This window comes from Lissotriton helveticus, chromosome 9 (genome assembly GCF_964261635.1).
Source record: "Lissotriton helveticus chromosome 9, aLisHel1.1, whole genome shotgun sequence".
NCBI lineage: Eukaryota > Metazoa > Chordata > Amphibia > Caudata > Salamandridae > Lissotriton > Lissotriton helveticus.
Window position 1 is genome coordinate 232,566,965 of NC_136070.1, and position 20,199 is coordinate 232,587,163.

At 41.9% G+C, this 20,199-nt stretch overlaps 1 protein-coding gene across 8 annotated transcripts in view; it reads right to left on the bottom strand.

Moving 5' to 3' along the window:
- Positions 1 to 404: 404 nt before the first annotated feature.
- Positions 405 to 20,199, bottom strand: part of PAK6 (p21 (RAC1) activated kinase 6) — a 387,653-nt gene continuing 367,858 nt past the window's right edge. For all 8 annotated transcript variants that reach the window (XM_078659784.1, XM_078659785.1, XM_078659782.1 and 5 more), the window contains one exon: positions 405 to 2,696. In XM_078659784.1, coding sequence (XP_078515910.1) covers positions 2,529 to 2,696 — 168 coding nt within the window. In that variant the 3' untranslated portion in view covers positions 405 to 2,528. The remainder of the gene's footprint in view (positions 2,697 to 20,199) is intronic.

Sequence of the window (20,199 nt, forward strand, 5' to 3'; positions counted from 1 at the left end):
TTCTTTGGTTTTCTATATTTCCACTCTGTGCAAAGAGGTGTTTTGGGTTAATATTTGACAGTTTAACAGGAAACAAAGCTCGCTGGAAGTGCCTACCAGACATAATGAAGCTCAGTAATGGTTTCTGCCCTCTAGAATAGTGCTCTCTGGAACGGTTTGTTTATAGTAGAAAGGAAAAAAAGACTATGGTCTTTAAATGGAAGACTTGCTCAATTACAAAACATCTATGGGACTGATTACACAGGGAGAACTCACAAACTACTGTGCCTCTAGATGTAAATGTCAACCCAGCGACACCAACCTTGTTCCCCGCAAACTCCCCGGTCTTTAAAATACGAAGGGTGATCAGCGAGCATGAAGTAGATATTTCTCCAAACCGATGAACTACCTATGGCTCCATCATATTTGTCTTTTGTTTTTTTATTTGACCATGATAGAAGTTTAGTCTGCTACGCAAGTTTATTTAAAACAGCAGTATTAACATACATATTATTTCCGATGATTAGAGCAGCAACTAGTGCAAACTTGCAAAAGTCTCTTCTGATGTTTTATTTATCTTCTGCAGCGATAAAAGAATTTATATGTTATTGCATTGAGCAACTTCCACAGATATCACACAATTCATGAACGAAGATGCTCTGTCAATCATCATTAAAAATGGCTGCACTGCTAAAGCTACCAATGAAGATGGTGTCACAAAATGGCACATGTAAAACAGACTGTACCCAAAGTAGCAGTGCTGAAAGGTTTAATAAATAGAGCACAAATAAAATATTTTTTAAAGAGTTTAAAATGTGCTTACAAAAGTTGTAGATGCTGTCTAAGGAAAACAAGTCAAATAATTCCTGGATTGTGTTTGGGGAACAGCACAATGAATTGCCAACTTGCCCGTCATCATCTAAAACTGTGCTTGTTTGTCATTTGGTAGTCATCATCATTAGGGCTTGCGGGAACTTTTAAGACTCCGTTGCGGGCGCACCAGAACCCCAAACAAGTAATTTCATGCATATTGGTCACTCTGATTTTACAGAGAGTTACGTGAGTGGCATGTCATTCAATGTCCCAGCCAATGAGATTGTCTTAATCACAAACGTTACAGGGACAGTCCACCCTGTGACTCAGACGGGATGTAAAAAGTGGAATATGGTGCATCTGATTTTGCGACGTGTGGATTAATTTCCAAGGAATTACAGCTATTCTGGTAATCTGGTGAACTGCTCTGCCCGCCCTCTGTTGCCCAGAATTGATTTAGACATTATATATGAATGCCGAGCAGCTACCTTAAGGTGGTTTCCACTGTAATGTGCCCACAACGTGTCTTAGTCTCAACAGGCACAAAAGCAGGATTTGCATTTAAGGTGACTTTTGGGTGTCCTGTTAACTTTGATCCTGTGTGGTGCAATGCCAGTGTGATGCCAACCTTCCACAAGGTTACTGCAACGTGGTTATTTAAGATGCACTCACATGGATAGCAAACAACGCCCATCCTTTCCTTCTCTCTACTACCAAGGTTGTCATTTTACATTTACACCTGAAATGGGGTAAACTCTGTATATTGCAATATCTTTTAGAATTCTAAGTAAGAAACCATGCTAAAACTTTAACAGGACACCAAATGACAGATCACAGGGCTACTAAGCGGTCCATTAAAAGGCAGATACATAAAAACAAAACACATTTTTTTAGTAGAGTAAGAGTCTCGCAAATGTATAGAGAGGCACCACATTTTTTGGATGCTTTTAAAATATAAGTCACACCTGCATGTCTCAATAGAACTGCCCATCTTAGTGCATTACCATGAGCCGAGATCTTTGTGAAGCACTCTGTGTCAGATACAAGTATGTATGCCAAAATGAGAAGAGTATTGCGCCTGCACCCAAGGCCATCCTCTTCAACAACCTCACTGAAAAGAGATGATGCAGTCTGAAGCAGTCTGAAGAAGATGGTAGAAAAGTCCTCAAATCCCTCACAGAGGGCAGAAATGCAGCTAGTTATGCACCCACAGGTGCAAACCTGTAGAGAATATTTTTTTTAATCACCCATGCCTCAAAACGTTGCCTTCCCACTGTACATAGCTTAAAACTCTATGGGCCCAGTTTAATTTTTGTGATGGGGAAAAACTCCAGTGTAAAACTACGTTTTGTTAATCACATTTGTGGATGGCTAATTCAGTTCAAAGTCAGTAGTTAAAATATTCAGCCATAAGCAGCAGCAACATTTCATATACAACACAACATTATGTCCATGACATGGAACCTCAGCACGACTGGACAATGGACCGCGGACAACCCCTGCAGAATGTAAACTATTCCATGAGTGGAAACCACGATCCAAGATTTGGCTTATAACGTACATCAGGCGAAGAAAACGGGAAACACTTTCACAACTTTGTGGTTTTCCGGAAGGTGCAGGTATGAGCAACTTTTTTTTTCATAGCAAGAATATCCAGTGTTTCTCTGGCAGCATTCAAAGTTCATCAAGTTCCTATTCGCACACATTGAGGTCTACTCCAAAACAGCATCCGCTGGTCAACAGGTAGAGTTGCGCTTTCGGTACTGTTGGATCAAGGGCACCAAACACTCTGGAAGTCCCGTCTGAAGTAGGAACGGGTGGTCCAGGAGTTCCTGTGCAGTTGCTCGTTCGGTGGCATCCTTTGTCAACATTCGTTCCAAGAAGTCTCTGAGAACAGGGGAGATCTATGGAGAGAGATGGCACTATTAGGATCAGACAGCCTCTTTTAGAAACCGGTATTAATCCATTATATGTCAGTATTTTTAAAATCTTTATCCTGGCATTTTCATAGAGTACAAGTATCTTCAGAATAATATTTCATGACACAGCCTCGTGCTCCATAAGTACACAAGGTATCCACAAAAACACCAAAAAATTTACATTTCAATGTTTACAGTCCTTTCAATATAATATGATCTTCAATCCGTTCCACAGACCATGTTGCATTAGGTCAAACAGTATTCCCAGTTAACTTCTATGCTGATGAGATCAGAGATCAAAAGACTATTCAAAGATATTGGGAAATAGCATTCTATTTACTTTTGCTGCACAAGGTTTTCTGAGAATTGAAGATTATAGGTCTATGAACAGAACATTTTATTTTTACTTTAACATGTTTTTGTCCAATATTTATTCATAAGCTCTCTTCTCAAGTGAACCTGGTTCACTGTGTGCCCAGTGGCACTGACATACAAGACTATACAAGCAGCAACAAAAAACAGGGGGCTTCAATCAATATTTGTGTCTGCTGGGATCCATGGAAAAAACACAACAAGCTCAACGCCCAAAAAGCCGAATGGAAGCTAAAATCTAATTCTTACTGATATAATCTGCAAATTGTAGTTTTTTATTCAATCTACATTCAATGACTAACGATTTTGATCTGGGCTTCTTTGCACAATCCTTGTCAAGTCAAAAGACACGTTCACTTATTTCAGCAGTGCCTGGATTATTTATTTATTTAAAACATTTATATAGCGCAGCTATCACCTTACAGGTATCCTGGCGCTGAGATAGCTCCTAAGAGAGATGCACTGGGAGAACAACAGTTGAATAAGCAGCGGCTAATAATTTGGAAACAGCCAAGTTTTAACCCGTTTCCTAAAAGGGAGCAGTTCACTTGTTTGACGGACATCCAAAGGCAAGCTGTTCCAGAGTTTCGCTGCAGCAACCCTGAAAGATCTTCCTCCTGTCCTGACTTTTTTAAATCTTGGTACTTTGACAAGACAGGCCGTTGTAGATCGGAGGGCTCTGGTTGGAATGTACCAGTCAAACATCGATTGCAGGGGGCCGGGCCCGACTCCATGCAAAGCCTTAAAAACAAGACAGAGAGATTTAAAAGCAACTCGCTGTTTCATAGGGAGCCAATGAAGCTCGGCCAAAGCCGCGGTGGCCGAGGATCTCCTAGGCCAGCCCAAGGCCAGTTTGGCAGCAGCAGTTTGAACTCTTTGGAGTCTGTCTAGCAGCACAGACGGGGCCTCAAGCAAAAGCGCATTGCAATAGTCAAGGCGACTAAGAATGGTGCACCTGACTATTAAGGCCCGGGCCTGTGAGGGAAGGAGTGGCAAGATCTTGCGAAGTGATCGAATAAAGACGGAGCAGGTGGACACTGTTTTCGCAACCTGGGCTTCCATGCTGAGTTTGTTGTCCATCATAACCCCAAGATTGCGAACAGTGGTGACCGGCTGTGGCTTTTCCAAGGTTTCAGGGGGCCAAAACTCCGCCGGGAACGGGCGTGGAATCCGACTTCCGGCACAGGACAGAACCTCGGTTTTAGAGGCGTTGAACTGTAGGGAATTTTTGTGTAGCCAGCCAGCCGTATCTCGCAGACAGTCATGAAACGACTCCAAAGGAATCGCTTCCTCGCCCTCCCAAGAGAGGATGAGCTGAGTGTCGTCGGCATAGTTAATTGCCTTTAGCCTGTGGGATTTTATTAACGTAATCAGTGGTTTTAGATAGACGTTAAATAAAATCGGGCTGATGGACGAGCCCTGAGGCACCCCATGGATCACCGGGGAGAAGGCAGATTGAAACGGGGGGGGGGACACAGCCTGCTTCCTATCCCGCAGGAAGGAGTGAAACCAATGCAGGGCAGTGCCGCCCACCCCGGCCTCTCTTAGTCTCTCCAATAGAATCACCTGATTGACCGTATCGAATGCGGCAGACAGGTCCAACAGGATCAAGGCTACTGCTTGGCCCCTGTCTGCACGCATACGAAGGTCCTCCATGGCAGTAAGTAAAGCTGTTTCAGTGCCATGGGCTGGACGAAAGCCGAATTGTATTTCGTCCAGAAAATGATTCTGCTCCAGATGTACGGAGAGACAAGAGCTCACCCAGCGCTCGGTAATTTTTGCCGGTAATGGTAACAGGGAGATTGGTCGATAGTTCTGTAGACACTCAGGGTTCAGAGAGGGTTTCTTTAACAGTGGCCTAATGAGAGCCTGCTTCCAAGGGGCAGAGACTAGGCCACTGCTTAGGGACTGATTGCAAATCCTGCGGAGAGTGGGAAAGAGTTCCTCTCCGGAAGCCTTCCAGTTTTTAGCAGGAATAGGGTCAAGAGGAGAGCCCGAAGACATCCCTTGAGCCAGTCTGTCAAATTCTACCTCAGTCATAGAGGGAAACTCCCACAAGTGGTCCATAATCTGGCACCCTGGGCTCGCCACTCCATGATCAATAAAGACGCCCTCAGGGCCAGTGGAGCCGACCAGAGTGGGGGAGATGCTCAGGTTTCGAATAATAATTTCAATTTTTTCTTTGAAAAACAGCGCAAGATTGTCGCAAAGGGATTGAGTGGGAGGGATTGATTTTTTTGCGCAGTCAGGGTGGGTAAGGTTATTCAAAATCTGGAAGATACTTTTGGAACTGTTGGCGGCTGTACAAATTGTGGAACAATAGTAAGCGGACTTGGATTTCATAATCGCGGTTTTATATTCCAAAAGTTTGGTTTTCCAGAGTTGCTTGTTAGCATCGAGGTAACCCGGTCTCCATTTTCTTTCAGCCTGCTTACAGGCCAGTTTAAGGGCATTTAGAGAGTCGTCGAACCAAGGAGCTGATACTCTACCCTTGTGCTTACATTTTTTTAGTGGAGCTAAGGAGTCAATAGTTGTCGCTATCCTAAGACGGAAGGCCTCATAGTTATCCTCAGCTGGACAATTTGGAGAGAAACTGTCCTCCACTTGGAACACGACACCAGTAGTTCTCCGCCTTTCCAGAGCTTTCCAGTCTCTGTACATGACTTCAGAGGAGGTACTGCATGCCGGCAATTTAGCTCCCTTACAGCTGATATAGAATTTAAGGAGAGAGTGGTCAGTCCAGCCCATGGGCAGGATATCATTTAAATGTACTAACTGCGGGGTGGAGAAGATAAGATCAAGTCGGTGCCCTGCTCTATGAGTGGGTTCCCTGACTAGTTGTTGTAACCCCACGCTCTCACAGGAGAGCAAAAGATTGTGCAGTCCAGTATCTAAAGGACCATTCGGCCATAAATTAAAATCCCCTAAAATGATTAGCTTGTTGTGGGAAGTCGCCATGTTGGAAAGAGAAGTAAGTAGACTGTTGATGCTGGGCACTGAAGGCCCCCGGAGGGCGATAACAGATGATTGCCGTGAAGGTAGCACCTGTATGACTGTTAATTGAAAGGCCGATGAGCTCAGTCTCAACAACCGGGTCCATATCTAGGATGTTAACTTGCCAAGAGGCTCTGTAGATCTACGTTAATAAACTGCTTCCATGGCAGTTCTTTGTCGTTATTATCTTCAAGGCTATTTCCTCCAAGTTCAGAACGAGTTAAAAAAAAAGTGGTTTCGATTTGCCGTCCTACCAATTACGGCAACAGCACCCTCCCCTAATGCCAGAAGGGCTACCTCCACAGGCACAATTCTATCCTTGCTCGCTCATACACATATTCAGTATTACATCATTCTTCCAGTTGCTTGTGCAAGGATTACAATTGGCTTTTTAGATGGTTGAGTTCTGGGTGCCCAGGAAGGCCTACCCACAAAGACACAATTCTACAGACTTGCACAAAGGCTATGAGTTTTAAATTGGAGGATCTTAGACAGTCAATGGGGTTTGTTGTGGACTTCACTCTGAAAGATGTCTTCTCTGACACTGGAAATGTTACTATCAAAATTGTTTAGAATATTGAAAAATATCCCTGGCTGGCATTCTTTATCTTAATGTACATCAGAGCGAGCAGGGGTACATAATAGAGGCTTCCAAAACTATTGTCTCCAGGTTGCTACATATTTACAAGCTGTGACTAACTCAATAGCACCATGTCAACGAGTTGAACTCTCAACAAGAATTCTTACTAACCCACAGTATGTCACAATTCTGATTAACAGCATCCTAGCAACTCTCTTCAGAAAGCATGAGAAATGATCTGCAGACGGCCTTGGAACAATGTCTTCTCCCACCTCAAACCATCCTCTCCGCCTCCTGGACCACTGTTCCCTTTATTTCCCCTTATCAATTCCCAGAAAACAATGTCTTACGGAACTCTTTTAAGAAAAGTGCAATTCACAAGATTTTAACAATGCTGAAACCCTCAAACCACTTCAATGACAATTTACCTCCCAGCTTCCTAAAGGAGATCATACCCTCGATACTCCCACTTTGGACCAAGATTCTCAATGCCTCCTTCCTTCAAGGCACTACCCCTGACTGTCTAAAGTCCAGACAGGTTTCCCCATCCTAAAGCAACCAAAAGCAGATCAAACTGACTTAAACAACTTCTGACATATCTTCAATATTCCTAGCCTGGTGATGCTCCTTGAAAAATGTGTTCACATCCAACTCTGTAACCAAATCGACCAATTCCAATCAGCTACCACCCAGGGCACAGCACCAAAGCGGCTATGAAACACATAGTGGATGATGCACTTAAAATTCTGGACTAGACCCAGCCTTGACTTTTTATCCTCCTTGACCTATCTTTGTCATTCGAAACAGTTAAGCACGACAACCTATTAGACCTTTTGGAACACTGTATGGGGCTAACAGCATCAATCCATAACTGGTTCACCTCCTATCTCCACAACATGTCTCAAAGAGTTAAGGGTAATCACTCACTATTGCAGACCGCTTCGGTCACATTAGTGGTCCCACAAGGTTCCTCACTTTCGCCCACTCTCTTCAACCTGTTCATAGAGCCTCTATCTGAAATTCTGAGTTCATCCAACATCCACTACAACATGTATGCGGACGATACCAAACTATACTTAAAAGTCTCCGTCCCTGAAGACATCAGCTCCCTCACCACAACTCTACAGAACACTCAAAATTGCCTAGTATCCAATCACCTCAAACTAAATACTCAAAAACTGAATTCCTCCTAATCACCCCTCCCAACCAGTCACCTGTCATTGAAGAATGGTTAAAACATCAGACAGCCCTCAACCGCATTCCACAAGTCATTGACTCAGCGAGATCACTGGGATTAACTCTCGACAAGAACCTCAACATGGAAAAGCACATCCGTGCCACCCCCAAAAGAGTTAATCACCAAATTAACATACTAGGAAAACTAAAACCCTTCCATCCCCAACGACTTACAGCATGCAGTGCAAGTCATTATGACTCCCATGTTGGACTATGGAAGTGCAACCATCTCTGGAGTGCCCAGATCCAAACTGGCTCCTCTAAGGGCCTCACTCAACTCTGCTGCAAGGCTCATCACCAACTCAAAAAAGAAACAACAACATCACCTCGATCTGAAATCCCTTAACTGGATCCCTTACAAAGCAAGAAACCAGCTAAAATGTGCCTGCATGACACAAGCCCTCCACTTCCAAACCTGAGAAGCTCAAACTTTCTCGTGGCTCCAGATCATCCATAATCGCCAACACCTTACTTCCGTGCAACTAATCTTTCTCTGGGTTTGCCTTGAGAATTTGGAACACCCTGCCCACTGAAGCCAGAATGAATCCCTCTACTGTATCCTTCAAGAAAAAAGTAAAAGTACTCCTTATGAACACATTTCATCCTAAGATACCTAGCCCGATTATTCAATCATACTCATGACTACTTCTAACCGGAAACTTTAGTGATTTGGACTTATCAGTCCTGACATCACCCTGCCTTTTCTCGACACTGCCTGGGGCAAGTAGTTTTCTTGACTAAGATATATAAATTTTATTTTTCTATTAGTTTATCTCATCTGCTCATTGTAAAATGTACCCTCCTTTTTCTTGGTACTACCGTATCCAGTTTTTGTTCTAGAATATATTATTGTTATTATTGCTCTGCTCTCTGTAAGTTTGTAAAGCGCTCTGATACCCGCAAAGATCATGTTCACACTGTAATAAACTTTCAAATACGTAAATGCATACCTGTAACTGTCAACATAAATGCGAATAGGACACCCCGCATGCTTTTACTCCGGCTGCCATTACCCCGCATTTTCACGCTGCAAAAACTTTTACAACGCAGGGATTTACAATGCAATCCATAACGCGTTCCCCATTCCAACGCAATTACTATTCTGACTCCACAGGGGTGTTACTTTGGGGAATGCGTTTTAACAGTTCGCTGTGTAAAGCCCTGCGCTGTAAGTTTTTGCGGTGTAAATAATGTGGGGTAATGGCATGCGGAGTAATGCATGCGTTGTAAAGGATGTGTCTCCATAAATGCAGCCTGTAGTAATAGATATGAAGTGAAATTCAGTACTTCACTTCTACTCACTTCCAGCTCTGAATAGTATTTCCACACAACACTGAAAATACAGTGACTCGGAAGACCACCATAAAACCCCTCCTCCTCCCCTTCAACTTAACCTCAGACAAATCTAACCCGTTTTAGTTGATCCAAAAAGGGGCAGGAACAACTATTCCTGACAAACCTCCTCTATTCATTAGGGTAGCTAGTATATTGGCATAAAGTTAACAGTGACTGAGTACAAGCCTATGTTTCTTATTTGCCAGCTTGGTGATGCCATCAAAGACCAAATCACCCCTGGCTCAGATAATGCACTGAAAAAGACTGGAAGAAGTTGAGTACATTCCCTCCTTTAATGGCAGTCAGAGTCCCTGTAAAATGCTGTTTATTTAGAAAACTATGTAGCCGGTACAAGTAGGGTTTGGTTTAATGGCCCTTAATGTGGTTGTCTACTTCTACTGGTTAAAGAATATCTGTTTGCTGGAACTTGTGTTTAAAACGGTTTCCCTTTACCCCAAGTCCCCTGAAAATAAAAGGGTCAGGAGTTTTGAAACTCTAAATCATTCTCAAATGTGATTTTTAAAATAAGCCATCAGCCTATCACACTTAAATAACTAGATATCCACTCTTACACCCTACACAGTTCGAGTAAGCAGACTTCACCTTTCATATTGAAAGGTCACTCTCTATAGAAGGTAATATTTTCAATGGGTTGGCCATTAAAGATGGTATTTCTTCATTAAGACTAAATTTGCTGGCCCCGACAGATCAGTAATATGGTATATATAAGTGATACTGCTAAATAACAAGGTTCTTGCACCCCTACTTAAAGTTGATGTAAATTACAGCTAATGTCACATTAAGCTGCAAAGGATCACTGATAACTGCAATCCTTAAGAAAGAAGGGGACATCTGGAATCCCTCATCTTAATTCACATACTAGATGTAAGCCTTTAAGATTTTAGCACCTAGTTTGTCACTAACCATAGTAGACTGGTATGGCAGTTTGGGATTAATACCAAAGGAACCAGCAGGGCTTTGACGAGGGCAATCCGCCACTTCCCACATGTGTTCACGATTTACACATACAATTGCTGAGGAAAGTACAATATATGTCTGCTTTGTTGACTTTGATTCAGTGTTTGATGGTGTAGTAGAACATGGTTTCGTCTAGTCAAAGCTTGCAATTTTGGGAATCTGTGTGGTGTATTGTCATTACTTGTTGCATTTCACACCAAGCTACCTGATGGCTAGGCAAATAAGAACTCGTTGGACACCTGTAATAAATAGTCTAAAAAAGGAATAGGTTATGGCCACTCTGTTATTTCCTTTTTTGCTAAGTGATTTCCAGCTTCAATTAAGATGTTGCAACAGTCCAAGCTAACCCCCCCTCGAATCAATGGGAACCCTATAAATGCACTACTTTATGTGGATGATATTGCAGTTCGAAATAGAACTGCTGTTGGACTACCCAGATAGTTACCCGCCTTTAAAATCAATAGGAACACCAATAGGCTTATTATCAATATTAATAAAACCCAGCTTACATAGATCAGGGTAAACATTTGTCCTTTAGCTAGGCACACATTATATGAAACTTGAGTTTTGGACTCCCATAAATATTTGGGAGGTATATTTAACAATAAATTTAACAAACAAACTTGTATGGAACATGTCAATATAGGGAGAGCATCTTTCTCTGTAAGGGTGCAGTGTATAGTTTTATATGCCCTGGTAGTCAAAAACTCTTAAATTAATTTGTTACCACTTCAAGGTCTATCTCTCCCATAAGATAACATTGGGTTGGTTACCTTATTATCTTTAATAAGTGTTAACTTTCAATTGGACACAAGTAGGAATATTGAGTTTGGTGTCCAAAGATTTGCAATTAAAAACCCCATGTAATGTTAAAATTGGATTTTAAAACACACTTCTGAAAATGCCACTTTTAGAAAGGTGGGCGAAGGAGAAATGTGCCCTTTGGGAGAGTACTTTTAGAAAGTTAGCATTTTCTTGTCCTAGCCATTTGGTGCCTGCAGCCTGTTTCCTGGGTCACATGACTAGGTGCAGCTGGCGGTTTGTCTTTGTGTATTGCTCCCATACAGTGAGACAAAGGGGGAATAGGCGTTAACAGGAAGGGCCATCTGTGACTTGAGGGGAAAGAGCGGTCACCTACAACATCAGCATATCACAAAGGCTTTTCCTGAGTGCGCACACACACACACCTAGTTAGACATTAATCTTTTTGACCCCAGAAAAGCTGGGGCTAGGACAAGGAGGCAGGAAATTCCAAGTAACTCTGGGGGTGGAAACTTCCAGAACCTTTGCTACTTCATAGGTAGCACCAGGTATAAAAATTGGACCCTTAGACCCAACTCTTTAGTACACCTCTTGACCTGTGGAATACTCAAAGACTAATGTGCAGCTCTTCAAGAAAGACTGCTACTCTGTTGTCCTGCTGCCTGAGTGAGAAGGGCTGGACCTGCATCTGAAACCCTATACCACCAGAGAGACTGTAAGGGCTAGTTGGCTGGCCTCCTGACCAGAGCATCAGGGACAGAAAAGGCTGCAACCACCTTGAACCCAGCACCTGTAGCCCTCAAGTGGTGCCACACCAGTCAGCCCTGGACCCTTGATGTGGGCCTGATAGTGCTCTTTCAGCCCAGCTAAAGTCCTGTGGGCAGAACTGATGAAGCATATCGCATCCCTGACAGCCGGACCTAACATTGCAGCCCATAGTTTCCTAGGAACTACTGGTGCACAATGCATCTTCAACACAGTACTTCGCATTGCAAGGCCCTCAACAGCATCCTCAACGACTATTCAGGGCTCAGCCAGACAGCCTTGCAGCTTCCACAAAACCGCCACTATGCGGATCTCGCAATGCTCCACAGTCAGAATTTAAGGTACATTGTTAAACAGGACTAGCTTGGCCCCTGTGATCCAGCCAGTGCTCCATCGTGGTTGGCCTGAACTTGTGTCTTTGTCCCAGTCTGGCGCAACCAGATAACACAAACTGTGGTTTGCTGCTTCTAGGTACTACTTTTACCTATAATTTTGAAATTGCATATCTCTGGTTTTACTGATTAGATTTTTGTCGTTTTGGTCTCAAAGGTTTTAAAAATGTTACTCGAGTTTTGTAGATTGGTGTGGGGTTTTTCATATGTTGTGTTTTCACTTTATTATTGTTTGAAGTGCTGCATAAATATTTTACACATTGCCTCCAAGTTAAGGCTGACTGCATTTGTGCCAAGCTACCAGAGAGTTGAGCAAAGGTTAATTTGGGATTTGCTTGTTACTCATCTTGACCGATTGTGTTTGCTGCTTAAGTAGGCTTTCACCCCACTTCCCCCCAACCAGTAACCCAATTTCCTGCAATGTTTCACTGAGGTAAACACTTGCAGCAGATATTGCCTGTGATACTCTGGCCACCAGTATGATTCCTGGTAAGGCAACACAACCTTATCTCCTTATGAGACTAGTAAACTGAGAACCAATACACTGTGCAACCATAAAACCTGTTATGTATTGTGCTTAAAAATGGCAGAAGTTTGATATGCAGCACTATATTAAAAAAATAGTTTGTTTTCATCACTAATCCCGCTGCATAATTGCCCTCCATTTTTATGCATACCATGTACTTTTTTAGGTTATATTATTTTAATCAAAGTTTCACAACTACACATCAGTACTCAATAATCTGTGATACATATATAAGATGCAATACTATGACATAACACTTTAACTACACAAGCAAAAGGAGTAAATGAGATAAGAAATAGAGAAAAGGTCAAAGAAAGTGAGAAAAAAAGAAGGAAAAAGTAAAGATCAATAAATGCAGTAGTATAGCATAGTAACTAAAAGCGCAGGCAAATCACTTGCTAAGAAATAAACATTAATTCTACGCGAACGCCATTTCTCAGGCTTAAAACATTCTTACAGTATGAGAAATATGCAAAAACAATTATCAAAACACAAGTATATTAGTGTTTGTGAAGCTGCATGAGTTGTCATCCAGGGTGTTCATGTCCCTTACAAGGTCCATGGGAACAGGACGGAGGCAAGAATTGACAATCATTACTACTTTCAGATGTCTGCTGAGTTGGGATGTCTCTGCTATGTGTCATTTCAATTTCATCCTGGCTCTCAGATCCCTAGTTTTTGATTTAGGGTTCACTTTAGTAACACAAGGTGCCACATCCCTCATAGTGGGACCACCTTACATATTTTAGAAGGCAAAAATATTTTGATACAAGCAATATAGCAAACTTCCATCACACTTATGATAAAGAGGAGAAAGATGTCTTTCTTGTCCTTTGGCCTTGTTAGAGTCAAATTGCTGTGTCTATGTTAACGATTGATGACCACATGTCTAAAAACACGTCTGATTTTTCTTGTAGCTTGGCCGACATGTCTTTGTAATCTGTTCTTCTGTGGTCGGCAATTGTGGGGAAAGCCAATGCCTCAGGATGCACTTGTTAGGATTATGCAGTCACCAGCCATTTCCTTTGGTGGGAGAACAGTTCGGGCAGGTCTGTTGTGTCATGTATTAGGGTAAATCTGTCTCGGTGCGCTATGTTTAGGTCTGGATTTTTCCTAAGCATGCTCCAAACTGAAGTCCAGTATCTCTTAATGTCGCACATCGCTAAAATGCCTGCAGCAGATCACAGTCAACGAGTCTGCGTCTCCAGCATTCCAAAGTCTAGATCAGGCCAGTGTGGTTAGTTTTTCAAGGAAACAGTACCAGTCTAGTATTATCTTAAAATGGATGAATTTTAATCTGGCCTCCGCAATACCTTTGACTGGCACACTAATACTTGTGCTTAGTCTGTATTTTGTGCATTCATTTTGGAGTCATGTTCGCCATTTCTTAAGTAAATAGGTCTTCATGAGTTTGGAACATAGGTGACCTACGTGTATTCTGTATAGGCCAGACAGGGCATCCACTTTCACTTCATCATAGTTTCAAATATTCTGGTATGGATTATTCTTGGAATGACAACGCCCGGGTCTCAAACTACCAGTTCTCCTATGGCACACACGATCCCTGCGGCAACTCAAGGTGACTGTATTGGCTGCAAAGATTTGTTTACTGACCCAGAGTCGATGTCCGCACAGAATAAAGCACTGGTCAAAAACTCATTCAGTGCATGGTCATCAACAAAGAGGGCCCTCATTGAAAATGCAAAACCCTCGGTGGTGGCACATGGGTCAGTGGTCTCTACAAATCTTAAAATGGAACCATACCTAGCGGTAATGCATAATGCGCAGGAAAGATTTTATATGACTAGGTTCCGTTTGAATTTACTTCACCACATATTGGCGGTTCCTGCTGGTTTTACATCTACTGTAGAGGCGAAGGGTTCCTGCGGCTGCGACACTAGGTCTCCGCAGGATACCCTTCACTTCATTTTATTATGCCCTTTTTATTCAGAGCCAAGAAAAAACTTTTTAGTTAGGATCCTGAAAAATCAAAAACTGAAGCATGCCAAAGCAGCCCTCCTTTTTCTGCAAAAAGCATCAGACCCACACACTTTGTTATGTGTCATAAGCTTTATCAAAGTTTCCATAAGACTAAGGAATACCAGGGAAAAACTGCACACCCTGAGCCGAATTCAGTTCAAGACCCCCATTGACTGACTGAATGAATGATGTATTCTTTTTTAACTGAACATTTTTTACAAAATTCTTTTTAAATTGCTTTTTTACTGCTTTTTTTCTTCTCTTTTATAAAAAATTGTATGTATTTTTATGCTCTTTAATGGTATCTTTGTAAGTACCGAATAAAGATAAATTGAATTGAATTGAATTGACTCTCGGAGGGGCCAGATGCCCAGCGGGTCACAACTGGCAACCACGAGCGGGCCATAGATACACTACAGCGTGTGCGACCCTGAAACTCTCCCTCTCACCTGCGCATGCCTAACTAGCCACCATACCATACTGCAAAACTCAGGCGGCTACCACCAAATGGAGCAATATAAGACACAGTGTATCCCAGTTCTACCTCCCGGGTTCGTTTAAGTTCATATTACTAGTGGCACGAAACAACCCCTACGATATAGTGCTGATAGAGAGAGTACGCCTCACATCACAATACAGACTGCCTTACATTAATGCTGATACTGCCTCACCACTCGCTCCTTAGAAATATCACCAATTCTGGGACTGTACGGGAGGCTATAGACCACGATGTTATTCGGCCTAATGTCAAGGTGTAAAATGTATGTGATATATCTTTTTATGTCAATGCCTCAGATGTGATGTACTTAATTAAAGAAAATGGCAATAAAAATGATGTAATAAAAAAAAAATGGAAGATTCTTTTTTAATTTATGGCTTGTCTTCTAAGCAGTTTCATTGTTGTTGTATATACTTCTATCTTTTAAAGAGTGGGGAGTAGTGAAATTCATCTTGAAGCAATGGGAATAGTTTTGGTTCTGCACGGACTATCACTGTTCAATTAAGTGTATGCCAGCCTCCTTCTACATGCTCCAATAAATAGCTCCTTACAGAGCTTCCTGTATTAACCCGTATTGGTGTATGCTGCTGGATTTTCCCACCTTAGTGTTTTATGCAATGCCAGCCAGTTTTTACCAAGGCTTGAATTATTGACGTTTTGGTCAGTGCTGCAGGGTTTTTTGAGGCATATATTAACTGTAATCCTGGATCACTTTTGGTGGGGTCTTTTTCCATCTTCACCTACAATGGGATATGTTGGGTCCCTGCTAACAAAAAAAAGTGATTGCCCTCTATGCAGCTGTGCTCATTTTTTTATTTATCGAGCCGCAGGAGCATGCAATTTCAGGACCACACATGACATTGTAATGCTGTAAAAGTGTCTTAGACAACTAGATCATTTATGATATCTGCATTTCTCTGGCAGCAGCACAGATGAGAGGAGGGCACCCATGTGGAATGTACTATAGTCCTAGCACCCACCAATTCCATTATTCACTTTAGACTTCAGAGGGCAGGTTTGTGTTTAAGAGGAGAATGGAATACCTAAGGCAACAATAATCAATTTGGATTTTTAGGTTTGGCTTGACGGTGCAACTGTCACCCGAACATATGAGATCAGCAAAAAACAACTTTCAGAGTACTACTGAGGGAGGGGCATACGTTACATCCATGTTTGTTTCCCCGAGTACAGGATCTGATTGGGCCAAATTTGACTGCTTCCGCTAACAAGTCTGCCTGTATTGCACTTTTTGGCTTGTGGTAAAGGTTATAGTTGACACAGGACTTATTGTGAAAAGCATATGTTAAAGTCAATAGACACTTAGGTGTTGATTGTTATTACTCTATATGAAAGCCTACCAAAAGGTATTTTGTTACCTGTAATCTCACAGATTACCATAGTAGGCAGTGGTTTTGGTGTTGGTTACCCAGTGTGACAAACCATACACATAGGATTGCTCTGTGAGAATCCACGTTGGGCTGTTTTAGAAGAGGCAGTATTTTGCTTAGCCAACTGTAATTTTGTATTCCTTTCTAATTTTATGACTGGATGTCCAATGGTTGCCTTGTGGAAAAGCTTATGTTCAAAACTGGAGACCGCTGGTTATGGTGACAAGCTATAGGCCTGATTGATGCACTGAGAAAGGTTATATCCAATGCCATTGGGTGGGTCTGCTTTTTATGAACATTTATGATAAAGGCAGTCGGATTAGCTTATTGTGAAAAACATTAGTCACAGCCAGTAAGCCTTTAACAGTTGCTTATTTTCACATTGTGTGACAGGCGATAGACACTTATTGTGTTACATGTAATCTCAGATTACTGTAGTAGGCAAGGTTTTTGGTGTTGGCCTCCCACCCTGAGAAATCCTAGAGGGTTTCACTGCGACAATTCTTTTTACGCCCTTTTGAGAGAGGCTGGATATTGTTTTGCAAGCTGTATTCTACGGATTTAGAATTTCACAACAGTATGCGTGATGGTTGCCAGTTTATGTGCACTTCAAAAGCCCAGTGTTGGGTAAGGTTTAAAACCAATAGCAAAAGTGAAGTGCTTGTTGGGAAAAGTCATGCTAGATTTCATAGGTTTGAACTGTTTATTGTCAAACATTAAAACAAAGCCAATTGGCCTGACTCACTTATTATAAAAAGCATGTGTTAAAGGGAACTGGCTTTTATGGATGATTATTACACTGGGCTAAAGTCTATAGGCGGGTATTTTGTTACATGGAATTTCACAGATTGCCGTACTAGACAAGGGATTTGGTGTCGGCGATACACCCGAGCAAACCGCGGGATTCAGAGTAATGCACTACAATGATCCTTCCCAGGCTATCTTTAGAGAGACACTATTTTGCTTTGCCAACTGTAATTCTGTATACTTTTGTACTTTTATGACTGTATGGCATATGGTTTCCTTATAGAAATCTTATGCTCAGTACAGTAGGCTTGAATTGGTTATGGTGACATGCCAATAACAAAGGCTATAGACCGAATTGTTTATTATGAAAATTTACAATAAAGGCAGTAAGTATAGCATATTAAGTGTGAAAAGCATAGGATATGTCTATAGGCATTTAAGGGTGACTTTTATTAATCTGAATATAAGTCTACAGATATGGTGTTGGTTGCCCCCTCTGACAAACCATAATTACAGAAGCTTTCTACTGTGAGAATCCTTGCTTAGCCCGATTAGGAGAGATAGTAGTTTGCTTTGTCTACTGTATTTTGTATGCATTTGCAATTTATGGCTGTATGCCTGATGGCTGCCTTGTGGGAAACATTAAGCTTAGTATAGTAGGCCAGTGTTGGTTATGGTGACAAGCCAAGGACATCAAAAGGCTTAATTGGTAAGCTGGTAAATGGTATGCCAGTTGTCATTGATTTGACCTGTGAATTATGAAAACGTATTACAAAGGCAGTAGGTCTGATATATTTATTGTGAAAAGTGTACATTAAATCGAATATGTCTCTAGCAGTAGATTGTAGTCACATTATGTTACAGTCAACAGAAAGCTAGTTGATTACATGTAACCTCACAAATTACCATAGTGGGCAAAAGTTTTAGTGTTGATCACCCACTCAGACAAGCCCATAGAGCAGAATGTCACTGTGTGGATTCTTATTAGACCATATCGAGATATTATTTAGCCAGCTGTCATTTTGTAAATATTTGTAATTTTACTACTCTATGCACGATGGCCGCCAGTTTATACACACTTCAGTAGGCCTATGTTGTATATTGTGTCAGGCCAATGGCAAAGACTAGAGGTCTTATCGGTTTACTGGGAAACGTTATGTCAGATTTCTTAGGTGTCTTCTGTTTATAAGGAAAGGTTATTACAAAGTAAGTAGGCTTTACTTATTGTAAGGAGCATGAATTAAAGGCAATGGGCTTTTAAGGGTGAATTGTTATTATACTGTGTCAAAGTCTGTAGGCAGGTATGTTTTACATGGAATCTCACAGATTATCTTGGTAGGCCGGCGTTTTGGTGACCCCCTGAACAAGTCATGGGGGATAGGCAAACTGCACTATGATTATCCTTATTAGGCACTGTTAGCAGGCATTTGATGTTGTTTTGTCAAATGCATTTTGTACATGTTTGTAATTGTATTATGGTATACCTGATGGTGGACTTGTGGGAAGGCTTCTAACCAACATAGTAGCTCTGAGTTGGCTATGGTGACAAGCCAATGATAACCGCTAGAGGCCTGGGTGGTTCACTAGAAAATATATCTCCTATGCCACAGATCTGATCTGTTCATTATGAAAGGTTATGATAAATGTAGTATGCCTGACATTGATTGTGAAACCATATGTGAAAGTCAATTGGTATTTAAAGGCAAATTGCCATTTCTCTGTATTAAAGCCTGCAGATAGGTATTTCGTTAAATGAAATGTTCGATTACCTTTGTTGGAAATGATTTTGGAGTTGGTTCCCGCCTCTGACAAACACTAGGAGGAGAAGATTTGCACTGCATAATTCTTGCTAGAATTTCTTCTTAGCTGTTTGCCTTTTGTTGTAACAACAAAAATCATTATAGAATACATCCATCCATATATATACCCATATTTATCCATACAGGCACATGGGGGCTTTTGGGTCAGCTCTGTTCTGCCATTGGTCTGTCTGCTTGCCATTTACTCTCTGCTTCCATTGATGACAGTGTAGTGCGTGAGGTAATGGTTCAGTCTACATCAGTCGTCTCTTGCACTGTGAAGAATGGCACTTTCTGATCATGTGAACATCCACTGAAAATCAGTGTACTTCAGTGTCAGGACTGATTGGCCTGTCCATTTTAGTTAAAATGTTCTACTTTTATAGTTTTTGTTTGCGTCTCAACCTCCACATGCCTTTACCTAGATAAACTGGTCTTGATGACTATAGCAGCTTTCCTGACTAAGGTGGTGGTGGCGGCATCTTTCCAACTGGGCAGTCCATCACCCTTCCTACCTTCTTCCTGCTTCCTGCCATCGCATCAACAAGCACAGCGAGAGAGTACATCGGCTGGACCCTAGGAGAGCAGTTAGTTATTAGACTAGATGAGGGAAACTATGTTTGAGGCCAGCTCCTTAATGCAGATGTAGGCAGCAAAAAGGGTAATGCGGCCAAGTAGAGGGTCAAGCCATGCTAGATTGTACAGTGCATACAAATGTGTTATGCGCTTGCCAAGAACGAACACTAGAGGAAATCCATGCTCATTTCACCAGAGTGAAGTATTCAACTTCAGCAATTGCCAGGGGGTTCCAGTGGCTGAGGACTGTTGTACGACAACTTGAGCTTCCCTTCACACTTTGGGAAAGCAAGACTACGTGGACTCGGATATGAGAATGGATGACCAATATGGTCATTCTGTATTGCAGGATTTGCCCGTCAGACCTCTCCTTCAGACCCACCACCTGGGAAGAAGGACTACTAGTGTATCGATTCAAAAAGTGAGGAATTTGCAGGTAGTAATATCCATCGGAACAAAAAACGACTTACATTCGGTAAGGATCTTTCCGCTGGATACTCTAGCTACTTGCCGATTCAGCACAATGGCACCAACCTCCCAGCTCTTAGGACAGATGGCC